Source organism: Melanerpes formicivorus, unplaced genomic scaffold (genome assembly GCF_026170545.1).
Source record: "Melanerpes formicivorus ecotype bairdi unplaced genomic scaffold, bMelFor1.0.p_v2 SCAF_17, whole genome shotgun sequence".
NCBI classification, from domain to species: Eukaryota; Metazoa; Chordata; class Aves; order Piciformes; family Picidae; genus Melanerpes; species Melanerpes formicivorus.
The window spans coordinates 962440-989780 of NW_027142369.1; the positions used below are offsets into that span (position 1 = coordinate 962440).

Genomic DNA, 27341 nt, shown 5'->3' on the forward strand with positions numbered 1-27341 from the left:
TACAAAGATAATCTGATAGGCATGCTCCTATCTGCTTTAGCCATGCTTTGGTAAATTGTGTTGGACTGCATTCTGATAATCATACTTTCTCTGATACACTTCAGAGGTTGGGCCAAATGATAGAAGTGAAAGCAGTCCCTGGTCCTTCAAACGTACATTTGAATATCTGGCCATCCCCCAAACTTATTTTGGCTTCCATTTTTGAATTCTCTCTTTGTTCCAATTAATTTCTTTCCTTTAGTTAACCCTTACTAGGTACCTGTTTCATATTCATATCAACAAAAGCTAATTGCTGTAAGAAGATTGTGCATCTAATTAGCTTTATGGGTAATTTTCAGCAAATAGATAGTGATTAACTGTCCTGACCTTACCTGTGATCCCACACAGCTAAATGGGATGGCATTTGCAATTTATTCTCCTAGTTCCATTTCTCCTGCACTTAAGAGTGTGGGAGAGACTTTTCGTGAAAGCAAACCATTCTTTCTGCTGTGCAGAGCATTAAGGCTGAGACTGATGACTTGTTTATCAAATATCTAAATTGTTATTGGAATTTAGAATCTATTCTTAGAGATGGAAATTCCTCTCTGCCACCTGATTAACTAACATGTTGTAAACTTAGAATAAACTTAGAATAAACCAAATCAGGTTGGAAGAGACCTTCAAGATCATCGCGTCCAACCCATCAACCAATCCAACCCACCCACACAGCTAACCCATGGCACCAAGTAGTTACGATACATAGCTTTACTTCTTCCCTTGCAACAGACTTCCTCGAGCACAGGCAGCTCTGTGGGTCATTCTAAACAGGGATTTTAGGATGTGGAATAATCTTTATTCGTAGTCTACAAAACTCCATTTTTTTTCTCTAAGGTACTTTTGGTCTCTGGTCTTTAGGAATTAGTGGTTGATGTCTGAATTCTTTGCCTCACCCTTGAGACAGGGATCTCAGCTGTTTTGTCCTTAATTCTGTCCTAAGCCATATGAAGACTGACACTGGAGGAACCATTTTCTCCTTGCTGTTAGTGTGTGTGACTTTCAAGCTTAGTATGTAAAGAGGTTGTTCAGGAACCAAACGAACCTGACGACACCACAGTGAAATTAAATTTTTAATTAACCACCCACTCAATACAAAATTCCTTCTCAGTCACTTAATTCTGTGGGTGTGCTGCCTAATATCAAGTGAAGAAGTTGTATGGGCAGTGATGCCATGCAGGAGGTGTGGTCATTGATTAGCAGCGGCTGAATTTTATGTTTTAGTCCATTTACAGGTCTGAGGAAACCCTTTCCCCTGATGAGCTGCATTTAATCTGACATAATTTGATATAATGGATCAGAAATGTTGTAATGAAATAGATCACATTCGGTTTGCTGCTGGCTGTCTGGAGAGTAAATGTCCCTCTGTACTTTATTACAGTGGACAGAAGTGCTTTAGACTGGCTAAAAAGCAGATTATTCACCATGAGAACTCTCTTAACCCAGAGTTTTCCATTATGTCTAGCATGAAGAGAACGATATGGGACCTGGCTGTATTCTCACATCTTTTCTATAAGCCTTGATATGGGTGATGACATGACTGCTTTCCAATTTCATGTTCAGAATAGGAGAGATCCAAGCATTTCAGTGGAAGTCATAGATTCTGCAGAAGCTGATTTGAAAATTTTCTGCACAGAAATGACATTTTAATTCTAAAATAGATGGCATTTTCAAGGTTTGATTTTGTTCTGAATCAGAATAGACTCAAGCCTCAGAAACTATCTCAGTAAGTCGCCTGGTAGAAGCAGCTGAAGAAGATTCAGCTTTACTTAGTGTGCATCAGGCTGGTGCTTTTAGAGTATGACACTCTTCACTGTTTTCTGACTGCTGCCCTGCTGACAGTGGAATTTGGTTTGCAGGACAGCCATGCTTTCAAAAAGCAGTGCCTATTACTTGAAAGTAGGACTTAATTTCTTTTATGTGCTAGTAAAATTTACAACATGTATTTCCTGCTTCAGCCTTCACAATCTTGGCAACATCAACTGCCATCCCATGCCATATGCTGGTTTCTGTGTCTCTTTTCCTCTTTGTCACGGTGACATTAATTGGGCAGCAGTTGCAATTAGCTGGGTGAACAGCCCTGGCTATTGCATCTCTGCTGATGACTTCATTAGGAGTGGACAGAGCCTGTGGGATGGCTGGAAATCAGTGTCATCATTTCTGCACTATCTGTGCTGCACCAGCACAGCATTGCTCTCAAGCAGGCACCACCCTGGGATTAGTGGCTTTGCAAATGTTTTTAGGAAAAGCAGCAGATCTGCAGTAGAAGAAAAGACACTGAAAGGACCTTCCCCCAGGTCCTAGTATTATAAACTCAGCTTAGTTTATCTTATATTTTAAGTTTGGAACTTGTAGTCTAAACCCTTAAATTATATGTTATTCTCTATTTTCCCACAGCAGGTATGCTGCTGGTACCTTCCTAATTGCTACCTGCTTGCTTGTATATTAGGCTTCCCACAAAGATGACCTATTTGCCAGGCTTTGTGAATGTTGTGATATTCCCATTTCCATGAAGCTGCTTGCCTTATATTACTTACAAATAGTTGCCCAGGTCTTCTACCTACTTATTTTTTAGCATGGAAGTCTCTCACTCCTGGCCCCTCCTGCATCAGATTTCCTGGGTTGCAGAATTGTTGCTTTGTCAGAAAAAGTACCAATGATTTGTAAGAAAAAGTACCTGTGATTTTGGGGGATGAGTTTACCCTACATTTTGTAGACTCATGCTTTCACTCTGCTCCCTGTTTTACTAATGTATCTCATCCAGGACTTTATGGAATTTCAGGGGCTTGGGGCTGTCAGATGAGAAAAAGGTAGAAAAGGAAATAGAGGGTTTTCTGGTCCATGTTATGAACCTATTTTAAGCCAGAAGGCAGAGGCAGTAAGAGTTATTGTTTTCCTTTCCAGTGCTCCAAATCAAAATTGAGGGGAGGCTGTTTGTGCTTATACACAAGGTTATGAAAGTAGTTCACATCTCAGCCTTTCTTTTCAAAGATGGTGGGCTGGTGATAGCTGCCTTTTTAGTAGCTTTCCCACATCTATGGATTTTATAGCAGAGCCTTCACCTCATGGAAATTTGGAGAAGTAATGTAAATTTTGCTTCTGAGATCCATCCTTATAAACCTCTCAATTATCACCTGAGCATCCGCAGCCATTAGAGAGATGTTGTCAGTGAAACACCAGTTCAGTGAAAGCATCCTGTCTTGTGACAGAAAAGCACTGAAAGTAATATAGTTGGATGTATGTGATAGTGTGTACAGCTTGGTTCCTAACTGTAATTTTTCTGAGATGATTCAGCAGAGGTAAAGAATTTGCCCAGTCTCCTGCAGTCCCTCTAGGAAAGCAAAGTTTCAAATCTTCTATTTCTTCAGTTTTAACAACAAACATTTGCATTGATGGGATAACTCACAAGACAAAATCTTTTGTCAGAAGCAGCTTGCAGTTGTAAGGTGATTGCTGTGAAATGGTGCAATATTCAGTGAAATGGATGCATTCGGGAACTTTTCGCAAAGTGCTCGTGGTTCTCTGGAAATCTTTGCCCCAACTGCTTGCTCCAAGTGGGGCTAGCTTCAAGAGCAGATTTTAATCTTGAAGACATTATCTAGTTGAGTGTTGAAAATTTTGCAGAGGTGGAGTTTCTACAGCCTTTCTGTTGCAACTTGTGGCTACCATCGTGTAAGTTTTATTCTCCTTATAGTTTTCCTGGCTGAAAATTATGACAGCTAGCTTGTTGTTTGTTTGTTTGGGGTTTTGTTTGTTTGTTTGTTTTCCCCACTGGACACCTCTGAAACAAGCCAAACTCCATCTTTGCTGTAATCCTCCTTTCTTAGTGAACACCACTGAGAAGACAGTAATCAGATGCTTCATTCAGCTTGACAGTGGCATGAAGAGGACTCAGGGATGTTTGACCTAAACAGAAGATGCCTGACTTTATAATAAACTGTGTTACCATGTAATACAAACTCTCAGACTATCATTTTAGTAGCAGATTTTCCCATGCCTTTTCCATTCCATGTCTTCCCTATTTCACTCCTTGGCTTTGAGGAACAATTCTTCAACCTTCTTGCCAGAGATTTCTTCCCGAATAGTTGTACATAGCTCTGTAAATGTTAGAGTGACATTTGGAGTAAGTTTAAAGAGTCCATGTGCTCCTTCTTTGTTCCCCTGTGCCTCTGCCAAGCTTTGGAGTGGCAATACAGCCATGCTCATTACCTCCCAGGGCTAGCAATAACATTTACAAGCTACAGTTTCTTCCCTTTGTAAATATTTCCACTGTGCTACTTGGTGCTCTTACAGCTCCTTCCTAGCCTGGTTCTCCCTCAAAGAACAGAGACGCAAGGTTTGGTAGATAATATTTACCTTTCATTGTGGAATAAAGGATTTATTTTTCTGTGTTATTCCCTACCTGACAACATCCCTTAATTAACTTATCCTCCTTTGTGTATGGTGACAGCAGGAGGAAAGGAAGCACATACCAAGCCTGATGCTGATGGGAACGGATACATACTTTGTAGAACAGCCACAGGTTAGCCTTGAGAGCTGGAGAATTGCTTCATTACAGAAGTTAAACAAAGCTAGAATACAGAGTGCAAAGGCTGCAAGATTCATTAAGGGAGGGAGATTTGGGATTCTGGATCCAAATATGACTTCTGTACGTCAGTTTAAAATTTAGAAGATCTCCATTGAGCCTGTTGCTATAGAAAGTCAACAATCAAAATTACCTGGCTCCTTGTGATTTCACCCATTTTAAGCTCAAAATTCTCAGGACCAGTTTACAGGATTTTGTTCTTGTGTAACATCCTTATAACATTGAACTAGAAAAGCAAGGTGTTAATTTTGAATTAAAAAAATATATTATTGTGTAATTCTGAAAAAAACCCACATCTGCATTGCTTCCATTCATAACTGAAGAGGGAGCTTGACAGGCTGGACAGATGGGCAGAGTCCAACGGCATGAGATTTAACACATCCAAGTGCCGGGTTCTGCACATTGGCCACAGCAACCCCATGCAGAGCTACAGGCTGGGGTCAGAGTGGCTGGAGAGCAACCAGGCAGAGAAGGACCTGGGGGTGCTGGTCGATGGTAGGCTGAACATGAGCCTGCAGTGTGCCCAGGCAGCCAAGAGGGCCAATAGCATCCTGGCCTGCATCAGGAACAGTGTGGCCAGCAGGAGCAGGGAGGTCATTCTCTCCCTGTACTCAGCACTGGTTACTGGATACTTAGAGATCTTTTCTGCAGTAATTTGATGTTTCTGCTTATGTTTGGGAAAACAAAAGGAAAGGATAGGTAATAGATAAGATACTGAAACAGAGAGGAGACAATGGTATGGAATGGGAATAGTGGAAACGGTATTTATTCTGTTCTGCCTTTGTAGATTAATTGATAGGTGTGGCTTGCATTTCAGGTGTTCTTCAGGAATTTCTTATTTTCTACTGACTAACTTGCACTTCTGGGTTGTTTTCAGTTGTATGTTAGAATTAGCAAAATATTTTAAATAATACTGTGAAATAAATTTTGCAAGGTTTTGAAAGAATATGTTTGATAAGAAAATTTTAATCTGGATGTTGTCTGGTCTATATAAACATCTGCTAGCAATTTTTTGTCTATAGAAGCATCGTTGTAAGTGACAGTTACTATTACTGCTCCAGCAGTATTCTTACATCCCTGAAAATGTGATGAATGCCTTGAAGCTAGCTCTATTATCTCTCCCATTTGCTGCTCATTTGGAGATACTTTGTACATGTTGTACTGTAATTATTCCACTTCTAGTGCCCATTTGGTCTTGTGTGAGGTATGCTGTTCAAACTGGAGTGTTTGAATTTTAGAAAGTAGTATACAAACCAGAGAGTGGCCAGAGGTAAAAAGCAGAAGCAGCTAGTTATAGAAAGTAAAAATTGAATGAAAGGGATTTACTTAGTCTAGAAGAGTGAAGGATTGGAGGTAATGATAGGCTGAGCTTCAGGATACAAAGGTTCTTTCGTGAAGCAGCTGTACACCCACCAGGAGTAGGGAAGGAAGGTGTCATCTTAATCTGAAGGAAAGAAAAATTTGGATTGATGTTGCAAAAATACTTTGAACTGTAAAGAGGTTAAACCCTGGAAAAACCAGCAAAGCCAGTCCATTGTCTTTATATTTCTGTGGTTGTATGTGTCCAAGATTTTATCTTTTGTCTTCATGAATTTCCAGTCCATGACAACTAATGATAATGCTGTTGACATCTTGTCAGGTTCAAATCTTTAAAGCAGAATAGCTTTGCTCTTACTGGCACAATCTGTATCAGTGGCTGACTAGTGGTATTATTTGAAAGTTATTTTGATGGACTAATAACTTCTCTCCTACCCTTGCCCAGGACCCCATGTCAGCCCCCTGGGGCCATCAGCCCCCCTCCCAGTGATGCTGCACAAGGGCTGGTCTCCAGCTCCCCACAGCACTGCCTGACTATGGGCTGTGCTGAACCAGGCCTGTGTCCCATCCTTGTTGTGGTGGCCCTGCCTGTCAGTTGTGGCACCTGATTTTAGCCCTGGCCTGTGTACTGACTTCCCAGCCTGACCCTGCACCTGCCTCATTGCCCAATGTTTTCTGGGGTCTTGGTTGGACTCAGCTATCATCTAGAGGTCTGTTGTCTTCACTTCCTGGGTGTATGGGACAGCTTTGAGCATCAAGAGCCAGCCCTGGGAGTCCCACAGCTTCCAGCTCCTATCCTGTGGGAAGTGATAGGCAAGGCTGTAATTTCTTAAAGCTTCCATGACATTTTTTCCACCAAAAAAGGGCCATTATCTCCTAGGTTCTAGTCGGATTCCTGTCTGATTACTTTTGGGCTTCCCAGCTTACTTGACAGACTTGCATTGTGAAAGCTCTTTCACATGGAATCCCCTTGGACAGGAATGGGGGGTTTCTGCTTTGGCCTTTTTCAGGTCCTTTTTCAGTTCTGTTTCTCTTTTTTTTTTTGTTTTCAGTGCAATTTGGGTTTTCAGAAAAGGAAGGCTGGTTTTATTTGTGGCCATGTGTTTGCTAGCTGATATGGGAGGGAAAGAGGTGTCTTGTGTAATGCCTACAGGAAAGTTTTGTCTGGTTTGTGGTAACAAAGTTTGGCACTTTTTCTTTAAGGCTGTTTGAACTTTTGCAAGAAGATGGAAACGTTTGATCTATATTCCCCTGCAGTTTTGAACCAACATAGCTGTTTTTCACATTTCCTCCTTTCCCAGGTATCTCCAGTTTGTGACACTTGTGGGAGTGGATGGCAATAGCTGACTCTGGCAAGTGTAGCTAGAGGGTGTATGTCATTGGTGACTTCAGCTAAACTTTTCTTGAAGGAAGGATATTTTTTCCTCTTTTTGCACTGTTGTCTTTATGGAAATGTCAGGAAGAAAGTTATATTGTAGTCTGGAAGGCAGGGAAACAACTACAAGGAGGAACAGGAAATTACAGAAAAACTAAAAGGGAAAAAAAAGGAAAGAGGTAAAGTCTGAAGATTAATACAAGAGAAAGGTTAGAAAGCAGGAGAAAGAGCACAAAGAGGTCTTGAACATTTTTTCTGTCTGTGTTCTAAGAAATGGCTGTTGTCATCTCCCCAGGAGGTTTATGCAGAGCCTTGTGGGGAAGCAGCAGTGAATTGCTCCTTTGGATGCTAAGTGTAAAATTGAAGCTGGCAGGGTCTTGGAGCACAAGACTGGGAAGCTAATCACTCCTAATAACATACTGATTTTCACAGAGCTCTGGCATTATGTCAGGGTGGTTTTTGAATCACCACCTGGCTTCTTCCTCTTCCCATCTCCAGGCTAATGGCAATGAAGCTTCTGGCTTGGGGATTGCAAATAAATGCTGCTCTGGTTCTTTTTGTCTGTACAAATCTGTGGGTCTCTGAAAGATGGTTTCATATATTGCTCCTATGCATGTATCTGTAAGACATCCAAGTATAATAGCTACCCTAAAAGTGGAGCGGTGGAAGGAATGTGCATGCATTTTAAACTTGGATGAATGTGCTGCAGCCTGTGTTTATGCACTGAACAAAAGCATTACAGTCTCATTGCTGCAGGTGGCCAAGGACAATGGGGATCTTATCAATGCTTACAAAATATCTAAAGGGTGGGCGTCAAGGGGCTGGGGCTGGACAACTGTGGTGACCAGTGATAGGACAAGGAGCAGTGAGCACAAACTAGAACACAGAAAGTTCCACATAAACATAAGGAAAATCAGCTTCTTCAAGGGTGATGGAGCACTGGAATTGGCTACTTGGAGAGATTATGGAATCTCCTTCTATGGAGACTTCAGAACCCAGCTGGACAAAATCCTGTGCAACCTGATCAAGGCAAACCTGCTTTAGCAAGGAGATTGGCCTACGTGATTCCCCAGAGATCCCTTCCAACCTCTGCAATTCTGTGGTTCCATAGTCAAAGGGATGCCTGTATTCAGGTAGAAGTAACCAGCACAGGTGCCTAGGAGGCTGAAGTCATCTAGTTATTGCCAGATTACTTTCAGCCCTGAGGAAAGACAGAGAACTGGGGCTGTTTAGTCTTGAGAAGACCAAGATGGAATCTTATCAATGTCTATAAATATCTGACGGGGGGGTGTCAAGAGGAGGGTGTCAGTCTCTTTTCAGTGGTGTCCAGTGATAGGACAAGGAACAGTGGGTACAAGCTACAACGTGGGAGGTTCCACCTCAACACAAGGAGACACTTCTTTATAGTAAGGGTGACAGAGCACTGGTTGCCCAGAGAGGTTGTGAAGTCTCCTTCTCTCGAGACTTTCAAAACCTGCCTGGATGTGTTCCTGTGTGGCCTGCCCTGCTTTGGTGTGGGGGTTGGTCTTGATGATCTCTGGAGATCCTTTCCAACCTCTAACATTCTGTGGTTCTGTGAACCCTGAACAGATTTGTTGTCTGTGCTGCTTAGCTGTAACATGCCTTCCTTGAGTTTTTTTGGGACTTACTGTCACAGCAGGAAGATAGGGGGGTTTTGTATGACTCCTGCTGTCTTCTGAAGGTTTTGTGTGTTTTGGGGGTTTTATTTTTTTCCCTGTAGCTGTAGGGAATGATCTGTTTGCAAGAATACGTACTGAAAAAATCTCACAGATCCTCCAGCTGATGCAGAGATGCACTGTGAGAATGAACTCCATTAATTTTTAAAAGATGTCAAGTGGCCTGGGTCAAGCTGGGTCAAGCTCAGGTCAGCATAGGGCACCCACAAGAATGGAAACTCATCATCTCCTATGATTGTGCAGCAGCTGTTTTGGGCTATTTAATTTTATCTGCTAAATTCTAACAAGGATTCATTGCTCCCTGTTTGTATCAGACTGGACAGGGAAGGGACTACTCTGGTTTAGACTACTGTGGGATGTCAGTTGAAAGACTGCAAGTTGAAACATTTTTGTTCCATCTTCAGCAATTCTGAGTGTTCTTCAGGTCCTTTTTATGTACATGTAATAATACTGATTGGGATTTCTCATCTAAAGACAGTAATTTTATGGCAATAGGATATGAAAGACATGAATTCTGTTTTTAAGGAAGAGACTTCCCAAGTAAAAAACAATAGGACAAGAGGACTTCTCAGGATATCAGGTAGTAATAGGACTAGGGGGAATGGAATGAAGCTGGAGGCGGGGAGATTCAGGCTAGATGTAAGGAGGAGGTTCTTCCCCATGAGAGTGGTGAAGCCCTGGAATGGGTTGTCCAGGGAGGTGGTTGGGGCCCCGTCTCTGGAGGTGTTTAAGCCCAGGCTGGATGAGGCTCTGTCCAGCCTGATCTAGTGTGGGGTGTCCCTGCCCATGGCAGGGGGGTTGGAACTAGATGATCCTTGTGGTCCCTTCCAACCCTGACTGATACTATGATACTATGAAATGGTCTGAAGTTGTATCAGGGGAGGTTAAGAGTTGATACTGGGAAAAATGTTTGCACTGAAAGAGTTGTCAAGCACTGGAATGGACTGCCCAGTGGCTGAGCCATCATCTCTGGGTGTATTTACACAGCTCTGGATGTGTAGATGGGGCACTTAGGGACCTTGTTTAGTGGTGGACTTGGTAGTGTTATATTAACAGTTGGACTTGATGATCTTAAAGGTCTTTTACAAACAGCAATTCTATGAATCTGTCATTATTGTCACACTTAGTTTATTGTCTTCTATTGTCTGCAGAAAAACTTGTGTTTGCAAAGCACCTAATGCATGGAAGAAGCAGAGCTAGGACACTTGTGTCGCCTACTCCTACTCAGTCCTGATATCGTCCAACTCCCTTCTCGTAGCTATTCAGGTGCTTGGGCAAGCAACTGTTTCATGCAAGGCACATCTGAGCTGAAGGCGTCAAAAGAGCCATTTCATGCTTGACTGCATTTTCTAATACAGTCCACAGAGAGAGAGAGAGGAATGAGAGCAAGGAGGGTTTGTATGTACATACGCATTGCCTTTGAGTGTATGTATAATATACAGTACATTTAGTTCCAGCTTGCAGCTGTGGGTGGCAAATATGAGATGGAAACGTGAGAGGGAAGAGAATTGAACTTTGAAAAGAAGACACCGTTACCCTCCCTTGAAAAAGAAGCTTTCTTTACTTTTCTGTTTCTTGGCCAAGTGAAAATGGGAGTCCCCAGAGCAGCACTGACAGCTGGTACCCAGAAGTTTATATACAGGTGTTGTATATAGAGAGCTTTGGATGTACAGACCATAATAGTTTGTGGGAAGTGAAGCTAAGAAATCTAGTGAATAGGAATACTGTCCACAACATCTTATTTTAATGGTGCTTTCAGAAAAGTTTTCTTCTGCATGGATTTGTATGTTTCATGACCAGTGAGGTTCTTCATACCTGCTATTAGTCCAGTGGGTTACTGGTGGATGCTGGTCCCTTCTCCCAGGCAGCCAGTACCAGAACAAGAGGACACAGTCTCAGGCTGCACCAGGGGAGGTTTAGGTTGGATGTTAGGAAGAAGTTCTATACAGAGAGAGTGATTGGCCATTGGAATGGGCTGCCCAGGGAGGTGGTGGAGTCACCATCATTGGAGGTGTTCAGGAGGAGACTTGATGGGATGCTTGGTGCCATGGTTTAGTTGTTTAGGTGGGTTGGATTGGTTGATGGGTTGGACACAATGATCTTGAAGGTCTCTTCCAACCTGGTTGTTTATTATTATTATTATTAACCACAGTGATGTCCACCAATCATTTAGCAACCATATGCACATGTTCTCTGTCACTTTATCAGCTTGATACTTATATCCTTATCATCACCTCATTTGCATTTTTATTACACACTGCAATTCTGAAACTGGCTATTGTGGAGGGAGCCATGGGTTCTTTCATCATGGAAATATGGCATTCCTCAGTTTCCATTCTCTCTACTTTACTTTAGTATCTAACATTTGGGCAGTGAGTGGATGTAAGGATTGGCTCTGCCAGACTGGTTTCCCTCTAGAAGTGCCACTCCTACAGGCATGAGTGTCCGGGCTGGAAAAGACGAGATAATAGGAAGGAGACCATCTCGGTTCCAGATAAAGTATTGCTGCAGTTGGCTGTTAGGTAGCTTTCTGGGGCGTATGTGTGGTGCCTGGTGAGAAACACAAGCATTTGAGAAAACTGCAGCTAAACTGGGTGGGGCACTGATAAGAGTCATTCACAGAGGAATCCCTCCACATGCCTAGCAAGCTGAACTGGTCTTTCTTTTTTCTTTTAACCTTTGGGATTTTTATATGTAGGTTTGTGGTAGATGTCCTATATGGAGCAATTTCTACAGCTTTGCCTTTGATAGGGGTTGGCTGTTTGGAGAAGGGATGCTCTGATTCATACATTAATATATTTATGTAGAATTGTAAATTCTGCAAGTAAAAATGCTTTGGAGCATATCTCTAACCTGAAACAATGATTGCCATGCTGCAGGTTGTCACAAGTATTTCATTTTACCTCCTTAGAGAAGAATATCAGTTTCTGCAGGCAAGACCCTGCACAAACAGAGAACATTAGGTTCTGTAACTCCTTTTCTCAGCTGAACTTCCCACTTTCTTTGACATCCTCTGAGATGTTAGAAAAATCAAATTTCTTTCCTTGCTTCCTTTCCTCCTCATGGCTTTCATTGTGCCTCCACCTTCTGACATTTACAGCATTTGAATGACACTTAAACTTGCAGTGGAGTTTGTTTTGTTCCTTTCGTCATTTATGTTGCAGCGCCATTGCTTGTGTCAGCAGAGCTCTACTGAGGCTGGTTGTTAGAAAGGAGTAGGAGAATTTAAAAATCACAAACCAGGACAAATCTGATGCAGAAAAGACCTGTTAGGAAACTTGCTTCATACAGTTTTTCTTTGAAGTGCTAGCAATGGAATAAAATTCTTTTGTAAATAAGCAATAGCTCTTAACAGTACCCAAAATAGGAACTCTCAGCCTTCAAAGGCAAGACTAAATGCTCTAGTAGAAGTGCTGGAGACTTATTTAAAGTAGTCATTACAGCAAGTGCTGGGGAAGGCTGGGCTAATGGAGGAGATTGCATTTTCTGGAAGGTGTGAAAAACAGAGGCTCTGCCAGCTCATTATCACAAAAGGGTCCTGTGCTAACACACTTGTCCCTTGGGGATTGTGTCTCCATGGGTACTACTGCATCCAGTTATGGTGCATACCGTATCGTTGTGTTTGCTCCTCTTATTTGTCACATAGGGTTGCTGAATGCAGTTCAACAGCTGCTGTGCTTTTTCCTTAGTGAAATACCTTTCTGTGGTGAGCGGTATGATTTCACAGTGCTGTGTGGTAGCGGTCAGGGTTCTCCACGGATTAAGATTGCACAACAGTGGAACTTACTTTCATTTTTTGCAATTGTTTGCTGATTCCTTTCAGAGGCCTCTATCTTGAGCTACGATGGCAGCATGTACATGAAGATCATCATGCCTATGGTCATGCATACAGAAGCAGAAGATGTGTCCTTCCGTTTCATGTCCCAGCGTGCTTATGGGCTGTTGATGGCAACCACTTCACGAGATTCTGCTGACACTCTGCGCCTGGAGCTGGATGGAGGCCGTGTCAAACTTATGGTCAATTTAGGTATCGTATAAAAACCTTCCACTGTCCCTTCACTATTAGTTTGGGCTTGTGATTAGTGGTGGTTTTTTTTTTAGTCATTTTGTTTCATTTTTGTTGGTTTGATTGGATTGATTTCTAAAATAACTGCTGAGACTTTCAGAATATTATTCTCTTGCGGGGAGAAATTCTCTTCTGCATTGCTGCATGAAGATTTGCTGTCAGTTCTTTGTTATGGACAGTGTTGGTTTTTTAAGTATTTAAGTTCCTAAGTTTCCTTTCTTGGGACTGGTGAGCTCTGTGTGAGACATGCTGCTTGGTCCATCTTTTGATCAGCTACATTCCTCATTCATCCAGCGTCACTCAAAACAGTCAAAGCCCAATGTGAGAGGAAAGAAAAGTGGCTGTGGTGGCAAACAGAAGTCCTGTGAATCTTATACCCTTTACAGAATTTGGCAGTCTTTGGTACAAAATGGCCTATTTTACCCATTTGATGGTTTGGTTGTTGTTTTTTTTTTCCCTGCTTTCTAATTGCTATATGTTTCAACCTTCAGGACTTTTTACATCTAGCAAAAAAACCCTATGGGTTCTTTTCTGATTGTGTCTTCATTAAAATGAAGGCAGCAACAGTGAAAGTGCAGCCCAAATCCCAGAGGGTTGTGTTTTGTCTCCTTAGAGTTACACTTTCCCAGAAAACAGTAAAACAAAACAATTCAAAAAAGGTCCAACAATAACAACACTGAAAACAAAATAATAAATTGATGTGAATGTGCTATTCAGTTAGCCTCAATCCATTTTCTTGCCAGTCTTTAAGTGTTGTACTGAATAACAAATAGCCTTTTTAAACAATGTAAATACACAAGATGAAGCTTTCTTCAACTTCTCAGTTATTTTGCTTTATGTGAATCCCAGAGTATTAGGTAAGAAGAGATTCTGAGTCAAAGAAGCAGAACTATTATGATAGTGCAAAATGTTAAACCTCTTCTAATATGTAGGATACTGCATATGAAGATGTGTGCATAGTTTGTGAAAGCTTTGTGTCCACTTTTAAAGTTCTAAGCCCCACTGGAGCAATGTCTTGCTGCACCGTATGAGCTTGTGTGGTGATTTTAGGGTTCTTCATTGACAGCTGGGCAATATGCTGTTCAGCAGCTGTCCTCTGGAACTAGCTGTGTTTAAACAAGTCTGTATCTCTTTAAAGCAAAGAGTCCCCATCTAGACTGTTGCAGAGTTTCTGTTTGGAATACATATATGCTTTGATCTAGCTTGGCTGAAGAAGAGTTAAAGCATTATTGAGTGTCTTGCTAGCATAGGAGCATAGACTTGCCTAGAAGAGAGGGGCAGTAGATGAACTTCAGCTATGGCAATAACTTTTCAGATAAAGAGGAGCAGCACTCTGATGATAGCCATCTCTCCCTTTATTAACTTAAAGTGAAGGAAAATTTCATAGATTTGTGAGATTTCTCTGGAGAACAGCTCAGAATAATCGCTGTTGAGTATTCTTACATGTGCAAAAAAAAATCTTTCACAAAACTCCAGTGTGTGTGTATGTGTATGTTTCTTCTGATCTAATACAGTTAGTGCTAATAATCTGGAAAAATGAGATACACACACACACACACACACAGTTTCCTGTCTTGGCAATTATTGCTAGCCATTTTCTTCTCAGAGAATAAATGTAATTGCTGGGAAACTGGCAGCGTCATGCTTCTGTCAGAGAAGTGATGGAGCAGTTGAATATCTGCTTAGCTCTATGTTACCCCCTTATAACCCAGAAACAATTCTTTTACCTTGCATGCCTTAATTTCTCTCTTTGTTGAAGAGAGAACACTTTGCAGCTTGCCAGGGATGTGACAATAATTTAATGTGCTGCCTTTGATACTCCCATATAAAAGGTACTACAGCATGAAGACTGCCAGAGTTAATAAAAAAATATCACTTGTTCTTCTGAGAAAGGTACCACTTGTTTGAGTCTTCATCTTCCTTTAAAATCCATGAGAACAGGGGAATCATTCCTTTGGGGTATTCAGGAACTCCTAGACTTAGACCCTAGGTAAATATGAGGAGGATATAGATTACCCTGAATATACTTACAAAGTTTTACAGCTGACTCTTTGCTTTCCAGTTTTCCTTATATCTTGCTGGCAGACAGTATTTTCCCTCAGGGCCTGTCAACATTGTGTGCCTGACTGGTACTTGGCCACTTTTAACACTTTCTGGGGTCTGTTATGTCAGCAGCTAGCCTGGTGGACTGCTCTGCACTTGCTGTCTGGCATCTAAAAGACATGGCTCAAGAATTGACATGGTCTAGATGTGTCTAGAAAGAGATGTGCCATTGATGGCTTAATACAGGGGCAAAATCTGGAAATCAAACCCTGTACTAACTGAAGGCTATTTTGAGTGTAGTTCCAGGGACTGAAGTAATGTATATGCCAGATTTGCCAGCTTTTCAGCTGGGAAGTTTTGTGAGGTTGAATCTCCCCCAAAAGTGACCACAAGTGGAAAACTATCATCACTCTCCTATATTTGACTCAGAAGAAGGGTACTTTAGACCTCTGGAACTTGGATTGAGCTTCATCTCTCTCCTCTTCAGATTAATAAAATTGTCAGGTATATTGCTTGAAACAGGACTTCCCTTCTATCAAAAAAGGCAACCTTGCTGTTGAAGAAACAGAATTTTAGGAGGCATAACCTTACCAGACCCATTCATTTTCAGTTGTTTACTGTAAGTCATGTCTAACTCTTTAAGGAGACTGTTCATGGCCAAAATGTCACAAATGAGAACCAAATCTTCATTATCTGACCCTGCCAAAATCCTCTTATCAGTAAGAAACAGTCATCAGCACCACCTCTAAAGACCTGAGCATGGTTGGTGCTGACTAGCTATGTGTCAGCATGTCCTCAAGTGTCTAATCCAGGACTGCTGTGTGCAAAAAAAGACTGTTTTGAGTGGTGAGTTATTTAATTGTGCCTTTCTTATAAGTCATTTAATAGTATTACTAAGAGCTGTCTCTTTCTTCTCTTCTTTGATCTATTCCATTTGATTACTTATTATCATTTGTGTGGTTATTAAGGTCTTTCCTATCTTGGTTTTTCTTATTTTTTTCTGTTTCTTTTTTAATTTTTTTCTTCCTTTTCCCCTATTTTTAAAAAACTCTTCTGTGTATTTCAGTTGTAAAGCTTTCCCATACCCCATCAGCCATAGTAAATCAAAAGATGGTATTCAACCCTTCAAAGGCCTGAAGCCTGCGGCCCGCACAGCAAACAGCCCTGAGAACAGAGCGTACAGAGCAGCCTGCAGGGGCTGGCATATCCCACCCACCTCCTCAGCACTTAGTGTCCAAACCAAACAGGGTACAAACAGATCATGCAGCAGGCATGGGTGGGCATGGGTGGCTGGGTGCTTGCTGTGGTGGGAGGGAAAGAAAGAGCAGTGATGACTAATTCTCTAAGAAAGAGGGGTGAGGAAGTTGTTTCAGACCCTTCCCGTGTGGGTGCCTGAGGTACTGCAATCTGCATGTTGACAGCACATCTCACAGTAGTTTGAGTGTTTGTTGTGTGAAGATTAGAATTCCAAATGTGATACAGATCTCACTTCTGTAGAGAAGGCCTCTGAGGAAACAGGATTAAAGCAGAAGGAGACAGAGAGAGAAAATAAGAAAATGATGGCTTGGAACACACGCTGGATTAGTTTCTCATGCTGAGATGTGCAGAAAGGGAAAGAATGACTGGTCCAATCGATCCAGCTTCACATTCTTCCTCCCATTGATGAGTGGGAGAGTTATGGTGTCACTGACTTTCATTGAAGAATATTTCTGTTTTTGTTTTTTCTTCCTGGCCTGGCTTATCTTCAGGTCATTGGTGGCTAGAATACTTTCTGCTTCCTGTATATCTGAGTCAGTTCTCTTGTAAGGAAGTGTAATCATCCCTCTTGCCTATCTTTTTCTAAGATATCTCTTGAAGGTTGTCAAAGAGATCTTTGCCTCTCCAAAATGAAAAGTTTCATTTGTCATTCTTACACACAAGCATAGCTGACGCATTCTCTGTTTTTCTTTTTCAAATGTATGGGAATTTTTATGCCAGATTTCCTTTGTGCAAGTCATATACTCTGACCTGCAAGCATAGGTTGTAGGTAGCACACTGTTTCTCCTTAATAAATTTCTTCTCTCTAATTTGTGCACACAAAGGCTCTTGGGTTGTTGTTTGTTTTTTTTTTTTTTTTTATCATAGATATGCAAAAATATTTGTCAGTTGACAGCTACAGATGAGTGCACAGTCTGACTGCATCCAAGTAGGAGAGAGGTAAGGAGCCACACAGGACCTCATCTGGTTTCTTCATAGGAAATAGCCACGAGTTTAGAAACAGTCAGGACATGATTATCACTAGGGCTCTAGCCTTGCCTTAAACTGCTCTTCTGTAACCACACATGAATGCTCATCAAAAGGAGCAAACACGTCCTCACACAGCACAGGTAACTTTCTTTCCCCCTTAGAGGGAAAAACAGCCTGAAGTCTTAGTAATGTCAAATAAATCTCACTGGTTTTAGGCACAAAGATACAAATGGTAAGAAACAAAGGCCTAATTCACAGAGGCTTTTGTCTGCTATTAAAGATATCTCTATTCAAACAATAGATCCCAGTGCTAGCTATTTGCAGTGCAGCTATTTAACCTTTTGCAAGGAGAGTATCTTTGTCCCTTTTTCCAGGTGATGGGGTCTGGAAAACCTTCCATCCAAGCAATAAGGAAGCAGCTTCTGGTTTACATTAAGAATAATAAAATAACTAACTCTAGAGGGTCTTCCCAGCTCATTCTGCTTCCCAGGCAGTTACAGACTTTGTTTTCACTTCACTGCTGTCCTCCAGATTCTTCATCCATTTGCTGAATGGGACAATGACTGGATTTACAGCTGTTTAAGCATGCTGATCTTCAAAACTTAAAGCAAGAGAAAATATCTTTTAAGTTAGGAATACAGCCACGCCTAAATAAAGCATATCTCATCTGTACACACTGATAATGGAGTTGAGAGCCCCAGATGATAATTAGCAGAAATCTTACTGCCCTGGTACTGTGCAGGAGGAATCCCAAGCAGTTCTTTTAATTATTCCTGAATTCCCTAGCTACTGCTGTTTAGAGCACAATGATCGGGCTAAACCTGCCCCTTACTGCCAGGGAAAGCATATTCCACTTTGGAAGTGCTTTACCAGTTTAGAGGAACGTAGGTATTTCTTCCTTCCTAAAGACTGTTGTAAGAGAGGGAAAACAGCTTCATGTATTACTGCTTGGAAATTTTCTTGGGTTGCTTTGGGCAAGGCTCAGAATTAAGGAAATGAACAACCAACCCTGTGCCTGATCTCTGGAGATCATGGAGAGCATGGCGATACAGGTGTAGCAGTCAGGCAGATGTACTCATTCAGCTGCATGTGGGATCCCCACTGACCCAACTGGACTAAGTTTGGTTCTGGACTAGTTCTTCTGCAGGGCTCTTGGACATTTCTGCCTGCAGTCCATTGCATGGCGTTGAGGAGCCTTCATGCTCACAGTCTCTGGAGATCTGATAGATCTATGGTAGTTGTCAGGGCATCCTCTCAGTGGCCTGATCTCTGATTGTCCTTTGAAATAGAAATGTAGCATGCAGGATAAGGGCTACAATGGTTTTCAATTTGAAACATTGATCCCTTCATCTGGAGCAGTCAGTGACTCAGCCTTAGGGTAAGCCCTGGGACACATAGTTATTTTAGTATTAATGCAAAAAAAATCAAAATGCAAAAAAGCAGACATCAATACCACAGCAACAGTTTTAGTCTTTGATGAATGCTATTGAGGACCAGCCATGTTTCCTTTTCCAGCACATGTACTTTTTAGCCCATAAGAAATTCCCCTGTTGTTCCAGCTGTAACAACTCTCGATGTCACTTGCAGTGGGACTTGGGAGTCTCTCACTCTTGCTCTCACTATCAGGTCACAGAGGGAAGTTCCCCAGCATGTACTTCAGAGAATCCCTTACCTGACCCAATTCCTGTAAGGGATATAGCCACCACTGTATGGTGATTGTACCAATTGCTCCAGGGCTGTTTGCTCCCACTTTTCTGTTGCGGTTGACGACACATGACAAACCTAATCGCACAAAACCAAACCCAGATTTTCTCAAGAGAAGTTCTGCTTCCAAACAGACTCTCTCTGGATATGCTACTCCTGATTGGTATGCCCCTTCTCATTACAGATACTTATTTTATAGGCACTTACTCTCTCCCCTCTTTTATTTTTTGAGAGCTGCATTTATTTTTCAGATTATATAACAATTTTCTTACATCTGTCTGAGTAAACATAAAATTGGTCCAATTAAGCAGTAAACTGTATTGTATTTCTCTGCCATTCTGTGTAGTCCCTCTTGCTGGGCCATATCTCTGTAATAAATAGATGACTGTCCCTGCTGGTCAAAGCTTTAGTGGTCCAGGCAGGGTGTCCAGTAACACGGTGCTATTATTTCTGACCTTGATTTCCTGAGAGAAGGTCAGTATGGCCCAAGATATGTAATAGCACGCTACAATAGCTCTTGCCCATATCAGACACTACAGTAATGGATGTTCACAAGGCTGTAAGTAGACATGTACAAATGTAACATCCTGTTATGGGGTCATATCCTGAGATATACTGAGCATTAGTCCATTAAATGGGAGAAGTAATGCTCAGAAACCCTGTAGCTCAGGCTTTCTTACTTCAGCTTGTTTTCTTTGGGAGGACTCCTCAATTACCCTGCATTAGATTGCACAAACATAACTCTATTTTTCTTTTCATGTACCCCTCCTCGTCCCTCTGTAACCTCTGAACAAAACAGGGCCCACAAAGGTTCCCAGATCTGCTACTTCACTGCCCATTTCATTTTCTTCCTGAACGTTGTGAGCAACACATTCAGTTTTAGCGTTCAGACAGCAAGATGAAACTGGGCTCTGAGAAGCTGGCAGGTCTGGGGACCTTAGAGAGAAATCCCCACCCCTTACCCCACCAAGCAAAAAAAAAAAAAAGAAAATTAAAAAAAGTTCCCAACCTCCAGAACTAGCTGAAATCTGGGCTGGGCGTTCGTGCGGTTAGCTGTTTGCAAGTGGCCATTTTATGATAGGACACAACTGGGCAGTATATTAACCCTTTCCTCACCTGAATGGACAGTGTCAAATGTGTCTGTGCACATACTGAGAAGCATTCTGGGCTGGCATTGGGGGAATGAGAAGAGGGTCTGTCTTTGGGAGAGCTGGAAAGGGTTAAATATTGTACCAGCAAACCTCACGGTCTGATTTTACAGGTACTCTGTGTTGGACAGATGGTGTATTTATGCAATAACAAGACGAATTGATTCAAAAGAAACCAAGTGTAAAGGTTGACTTTGAGCTTCAAGCTTCTTAGAGAGATGACTAAAGGTCTTTAAAAAGTAGAATGACTCCGGAGTATGACTTGCATTTTGAGGGAGAATTTTTTTGTTTTGGGGGTGCCTTAAATATCAATTTTCTTATTGTAATTCACATCAGTTCCTGGTCTGGAGTAGAAGATCCTCTTAGATGCATAGATTTCTCATAAAAAGAAAATAGCTTTCTGTGTCAGCTTGTGGTTATATATGTATATTGGTATATCTCTCTATACATATGTGTATATATATATGTGTGTATATATATATATATATATTTATGTAACATAAATTTATGCAGAATATACTGTACATATACACCCACTCTTCAACTTGTACAGACTGTTTATAAGTATAAAATGGCCACATCTCTTTGCGTGTGTCTGTCCCCGGAAGGGTGGACTGATTGTTTTTGGATGTCTGCAGCTGTTACCTTGAAGGATGCAATTTCATCTTTCATTTATTTTTCCCCATCTAGACTGTATCAGGATAAACTGTAACGCCAGTAAGTTTTCCCTCAAGTTTCATTTTGTTCTCTTTCTATATATATTAAAATAACTTTATTTTCTTTGCTGTTTTATAAGCTGTTTTTATTTTGTTTTGTTTTGTTTTTTTTCCTTTTCTTTAACTACAAAAAAAAGTCTTCTGAAATTGAAGGGTTGGATGGGATATGAAGCTGAGGGGGGGGAGGAGGGAAAAGTCTTACATTGGTTGTATATGAACATTTTGTGCTAGGTTTCTCCAAGGAGGAGATGAACTATTATTTCATAGCTTTGCAGAAGAACGCCTGAGGAACTTGATGAGCTGATGTCACATTTCACTGGTAACCTGTTGTCTTTCTGAAAACTACATAACAATAACAACAGGTATTGTATGCACTCCTCCACTACAGCAAAAAAAAAAAACCAAAAAAGAAGAGCATGCTTATTTAAAAACCAAAGCAAAACAAAAGACAACCACCTCCAACTCACTTTATTTAGGAGTGGTGACAACGTAAGCTGGTATTTAATCAAAATCTTTTATATTTGGGTATAAAACAAGGGAAAATTTGACCTCAGGTTTTGAGTATATTGTCTGTTACTTGATAATCTTTGATATAGCATTTACCACTCTTTGGTATCTATGAATCCCAGCTGACTCTCTGGGCTATTGAAGATCCATTTAAGTCTGTATAAAAGTAGGTAAGAAGACTTCTGAGATCTCTGTGAAACATGGTAGTGAAAGATCATCCCCACTTCTAAACTGAGCAAGCAAAATCTTTTCTGTTCTACTTCAAAAGCTGATGGAAGTTGGTGTGGGCCTCAAAGTAAAAAGGACTTGCCAAAGAATGGAGCTGCTCAGCTCTCAAGAGTGCCTTCAGGCTTATAGTACTTGAAACCATATTCCTGAACTGGCAGATCCTTTGTGTTAGATTTTTTTTATGTGGAAATATTTATGGAAGGCTAAACATCACTTTGGAAATGATAAAAGTGATTAAAAGATGAGGATGTTCCGTGTGCTTTCTAGAGGATTTTTTTTCTTGCTCATCAGTCAGACCTATCCAAGGTAGCAGGAAGATGGAAAGAAGGATGTTGCAGCCCCAGAAGTAAACACAGAGCTTTCAAGTAGCAAAACCAATTGTAGTAGCACTAAGAGAATCTTACTGTGAGGCAGGATCTTAACAGCTTTGCCACAGTTTTGGACTAAGAGCAGGTTTGTAGTGTTAGACATTTGTTTGCATTCCCCCCCATGTATAATATATGGTTCTCTGTGGTTGCAAATAAAAAACCCATAAATGCACACATAAGAAGATAATAGGTCAGCTGTCCCTCCTGGTGGTCCCACTGCTAGCTAATTGAGATCCTACTTTGCAGGGAAGTGGAAACAATTAGTTTCTTGGTCATGGGAAGTGGCCCCTGGGAGCCTGTAGCCAGGGACAAGCTGCCACTTTGGCTGATGTGTGGTTAATCCAGCTGTGAGCTCTGATACACACTAAGAGCTTGGTCAGGAAGAGTTCACAACGTTAACTGCAGCCTTGTTCAATCCTATTGCAGGGCTATGTGGGATTTAGTCCTGTATGACTCAAACTTTGACAGCTCTTGTTTGAATTTCTTTTGCTCTTCCAAGTTTTAGCATTGTGTTTCAAGACAGAGTGGGTAAAATGAAAAAATGTCATGAGTCTCTGATAGAGACTGGCAGTTTTTACCCAACAGCACTGAGGACATTTGCATTAAAATAGGATCTTTTACTTCCTAAGAGTTCAAATGCTCTTGCAGTTTAGCCACATATAAATGTATCTGAGCACGTGCACCATAGTTGATGTGTGTCATCTGAGCATCCATATCAGTTCTTCTGGTAGTGGACAACAATCTGTTGTTGTTGTCATGTTCTTCAGCTTTTGATGACAGCTGGCTGTAAAGGCTTACCTACGGAAGACTGTCTTCAGAGGGGAAATCAACTTTAGTAGCAAGGAGTCTGGTTTTCATGCAAATCAAAACATTCAAAAAAGCAAAAGAAGGAAAAGAGAATTGTATAACCAGAGCAGTAGGAAGACTGTCTGAATCCAATGCTTTTGTTAATTTCCCCACAGGCATCAAAACATCTTGAATCATTTTGCTTCCATGCATTTTTAATAGTTGAGCCTGTTGCATTTTTAAATGAAGTCTTCCTCTGCAGGTCTCTATTTATTTATTTATTTGTTTAAAAGCACTTTGGATCTTGCTAATTTATTTTTTATGATACTTTGCTGAAAACAAACAACCCTGCTTCTAGTCCCTTCAACACCTGGGTTTGTTGCTGCCTGTTGCAGGACCCAAGTCAGGGGAACCTGCTGGGAACTGCATACTCTTACATGAATAAATTATGGTTAGACAGAGGCAGACCAAATATCACTGTAACCGTTCTTGCAGGCACACTGACATTTACTTGTTCAGGGGGAGTTACCACATACAAATGAGTCTACCAGTGTCTGTTTAAATGAGCAAAAGTAGCCTAAAGTAACTTGACAAATGGGATTCCCAATCAGTTGAAGACTTTCAGGTCAAGCAGTCACCATCGCTAACTGAATAGAAGGGACCTGATGCATGTTTTAAAGGTACACAGAGCTGTACTTTTGGAGTGCAATTAAAGAACCTACTACAGCAAGCACTGAAGCTCATACTATTTGAGAGGAGTCTGCTATATTGTCCTAGGTAAGCATTTAATTTTCAATATACTTGCTCTTAATTTTGATTGAAAAGGTTGAAGGGGGTTTTGTTTTGTTGTTGGCCTATCTGGATTGCCATATATCTGATGCAAAATACTGCTTTCTATCATTTCTGTTTCTCATCAGTGTCTTATCTCACAGCTCTGAAGTGCAGACATTCCCTAGAGCAGGGACATTCTTTTACTCTCTCTGCATTTATTTTAACATGCATCTAATCTTCTTCTTTCCATTTTGAAGATACCTAAACTGATCTTTTGTGACAGAGATTGAATTTAGAAAGACCCAACAGTGCTGTTACTTGCACAGAGGTAACTGCACAATAACTCCATTCTCGGAGTATAAAATCAGTGCAACCAAAAGTAGGATCAGGATGCATTGAACGATGTGTCAGCATAATGCAGACAAAATGAATAGCACGGTTTTGTTGGCTGGGTTTCCTTAGAAAATAGGTATAGTCTAAATATCATTGTATTTTTACATATATGTATTTTGAAGATTTCAGTAAGATTTCCTAAAGAAGAGTAGCTCTGCAGTTTTGTGTAAGCTGTTTCTTGAAAGGCATAGTTCACTATAAAGCAAACTCAAGTCGTTACGTCAGTTTCAGAGTTTGTGCCGTAATATCTGGTGCTCTGGTTTTTCTTCACTTTTTTCAAAGGCCCTTAGTTTCCTTATTCCCTTTTCAGTGGCCCCACTTCATACCAGTCCAGATGGGGGTAGTTTCCAGCATTCCACCCAATATTAAGTGTGGAGGACAGGGCCGTGTGTGCTACAAATTGAGTAGCTTTTGAAGATGTCTTCGTTTGGTGTTCAGTTTAGGACACTGCTGGCATTATTTTTCTTGGCCTAGTTCTCTCTCCTTGCAAACCATTTACATGGTGTAGTCACAGTTATATAGTTTGACATCACTTATAGGAGGTTTGATCTTCCAAAGTATCTGTCTTTGGGACAGTGAGGATTTCTGTATCATTGCTTGTTCTTTCATAATGAGGCCTTCTCACTAAAACATGCTAGGCAAGCTGTTACATATTTTCTTGTCACTTGTGAAGCCTTAGCAAATCCTGATTCTCTTACCTGTTGCTAAAAGTACGCGTGGAAGAGGATGAAAAATCACAGTCCACAGTCCACTAGTGGATCCTGTATCTCTCTGAAGCCCCACAGTTAGCATGTTGTTTCAAATCCAGTTACTTTTGGACTGGACTTTGAAGACAGAAAGAACATGAGCTTGCTTCTGCCTTCTCAATTCCCATTTTTACATCTTCAGTGCATTAATTCAATGCAACATTAACATTTTGTTTTAGTAAGTGTTACTTACTGAAGTAACTAAGTGTAACAATATAAAATACAGACCTCTGTGTGCAACTTTCTGGCAGATGTTTATAAGTTTTCTTCTTTTCCAACTCATCATAAGTGAATAGGAAGCCATGCTAACTCTAATCAAAATGCTGTAAAACTGAGTGTACTTATTTGCTTCCTAGTGATGTTGCTGTCATTTTAATAAAAGCTTAATAGTCCTCTAACATGCAGACTTTATTTGGAAAGTGGAGAAGTGTGATTAAGGATACACATCATATTTGTGATTCTGGTATCTCCTAACTCTATTTAAACATAAATCAGGAAGAAATGAATGCTTATTCAGTCTGAAAAATGTCATAGTGTAGTGATGAAAGCTAAGCTGTTGCCTGTAGCATCTGTAGAGCCTCTCTGAGAGTGGCCTTACCTTTGACCAGTCATAGATAGACTCAGGGCACTGGCCTGGTCTTGTGCTGTTGCTGCACTGCAGTGCAGAAAAGAGGAAGTAAGCAAGACTGTCTTTAGAAGACTTTTCCTTCTGTCAGGTGGTGAAGCAGCAGTCCTCCCAGGTGTATTGTCAGATGGTGAACTAAGAATTCTGGTAGAAGAAAACAGGCCATGGTGAAATCAACAGTCCAAGAGAGGTAAGGCTACTACCAGTACCTGTTTCCAGATTCAACCAGTTGCAAGGCTGAAGATGTGTTCCTGGCAGGCACTTTGCTAGTGATCACATGTTTACTGTGCTCATTTCAGTCTTTGGCAGCACCAACACATGGCCCTCTGACCCATGGTCTGACTGTAGTTGCTGCATTCACACCCTCATGCACAAAGCATAGAGAGCTCTCATCCAGGAAAGACTTAGAAAGTAATGTGATAATGTAGGACAGACTGCAGTGATCAGATGCAGGGCAAAGCCAGGCAAGCACACTGACCAACAACTACTTACACAATCAACCCTTTTTATCCCCTTATCTATCTATTTTCCTGTACATGTTCTTCCCCAAATCACATAAACTCCTTCCTTCTCCTGCCTTTGATTTCTCCCCTAAAGAGCCTAATGAGCCTGCCTGATCCCAGACTGCTTTTCCCATGTATCACATATGTCCTGTCATAGGCAGCAACCCCCTTAGTCCAGAAGGTGATCTCAAGATCTGTTCCAGATGAATTATAAAGATGATGATGAGTTTCACATTTCGACAATGGCGCTAATGAATATGCTGGGACAGTCCTGGAAGAGGTTTGGACAAATGCTGGAGTGTGTCCAAGGAGGTCTATGAGGGTGATCAGAGGGCTGGAGCTCCCCTCCTGTGAGGACAGGCTGAGAGGGTTGGGGTTTTTCAGTCTGGAGAAGAGAAATCTCCGAGGAGACCTTATTGCGGCCTTCCAGTATCTGAAGGGGGCCTACAAGAAATCTGGTGAGGGACATTTTAGGGTGTCAGGTAATGATAGGGCTAAGGGTAACAGATCCAAGCTAGATTTAAATTAGATGTTGGGAAGTTCTTCACCATAAGGGTAATGAGACACTGGAACAGGTTGCCTAGGGAAGTGGTGGAAGCCCCATCCCTGGATGTTTTTAAGGCCAGGCTGGATGTGGCTCTGGGCAACCTGATTTAGTGGAAAGTCTTCCTCCCCATGGTAGGGGGTTTGGAACTAGATGATCCTTGAGGTCCCTTCCAACCCTGACAATTCTGTGGTTCTGTTCATTCCTCAGGAGGTCTTGATTTGTGTTTCCACTTGCTGCTGTGCCCCTGTGCTCCTCTGGGATTGTGCAGATGGGCATCTGAGGGCCTGTTTGCCTCAGTGATGAAACTGGATACAATCTAAGAAGATATTATTTGGGCTCCCCCTCCTGCAGTGATCTCCCCAAGTTCCTTTGTGGGTATACAGATGAGCTTTAGCACATAACCCAATAAATTCCTTTTCCTGTGGCAGCTTCTACAAAGAGGTGTTTTGTCTCAGACTTGCTTGCTTGAGATCCACTCCAAGTACCCAATGGAAAAAAAAAATCTTGACTTATGATCTCAACTCAAAGATTGCTTGGTATCCCCACAAAGTCAAAATGTGTTTCTGAGCTTCTGTTAACAAGGTCTTCTTTTGACAAAGTCTCTACATTTACCAGCTGCAATGGAGAGGATGAGGCCCTTTGGGGCTGTGTTCTACATGGACATAATCTGTCTTGGTGAGAGGCAACATGAAGCTTTCCTATTTTGCTGCTGTCTAGACGGTGTCTCTTCTGTAGAACATTCTGTAATTAGTTGTCAGAATATCTACTTTGTTCTTTTATTAAAAGAGATTTGGCACAAAACTGGAAAATCATGCTTTGGGATCTAGGAGGAGTCAAGTGTTTTATATATGATTCATTTTGTCTCAGAACAACTCAGAGAGAGCATCTCTAAATTAGAGACTTTGCATAGTAAAAAAGAAAATCAGTGAGTACAAGCCCTGCTTGTCATATTTGGTA

At 41.3% G+C, this 27341-nt stretch overlaps 1 protein-coding gene across 36 annotated transcripts in view; it reads left to right on the forward strand.

Moving 5' to 3' along the window:
- Positions 1 to 27341, forward strand: part of NRXN3 (neurexin 3) — a 1031515-nt gene that overhangs the window by 348695 nt on the left and 655479 nt on the right. For 26 of the 36 annotated variants that reach the window (XR_010988607.1, XR_010988609.1, XR_010988608.1 and 23 more), the window contains 2 exons: positions 12831 to 13034; positions 20885 to 20911. Coding sequence is in view for 33 of the 36 variants with exons in the window: in XM_068148688.1 (XP_068004789.1) it covers positions 12831 to 13034; positions 20885 to 20911 (231 nt within the window). In the remaining 3 variants the exon portion in view is untranslated. The remainder of the gene's footprint in view (positions 1 to 12830; positions 13035 to 20884; positions 20912 to 27341) is intronic. The other 10 variants (XM_068148701.1, XM_068148700.1, XM_068148698.1 and 7 more) reach the window with 1 other exon arrangement.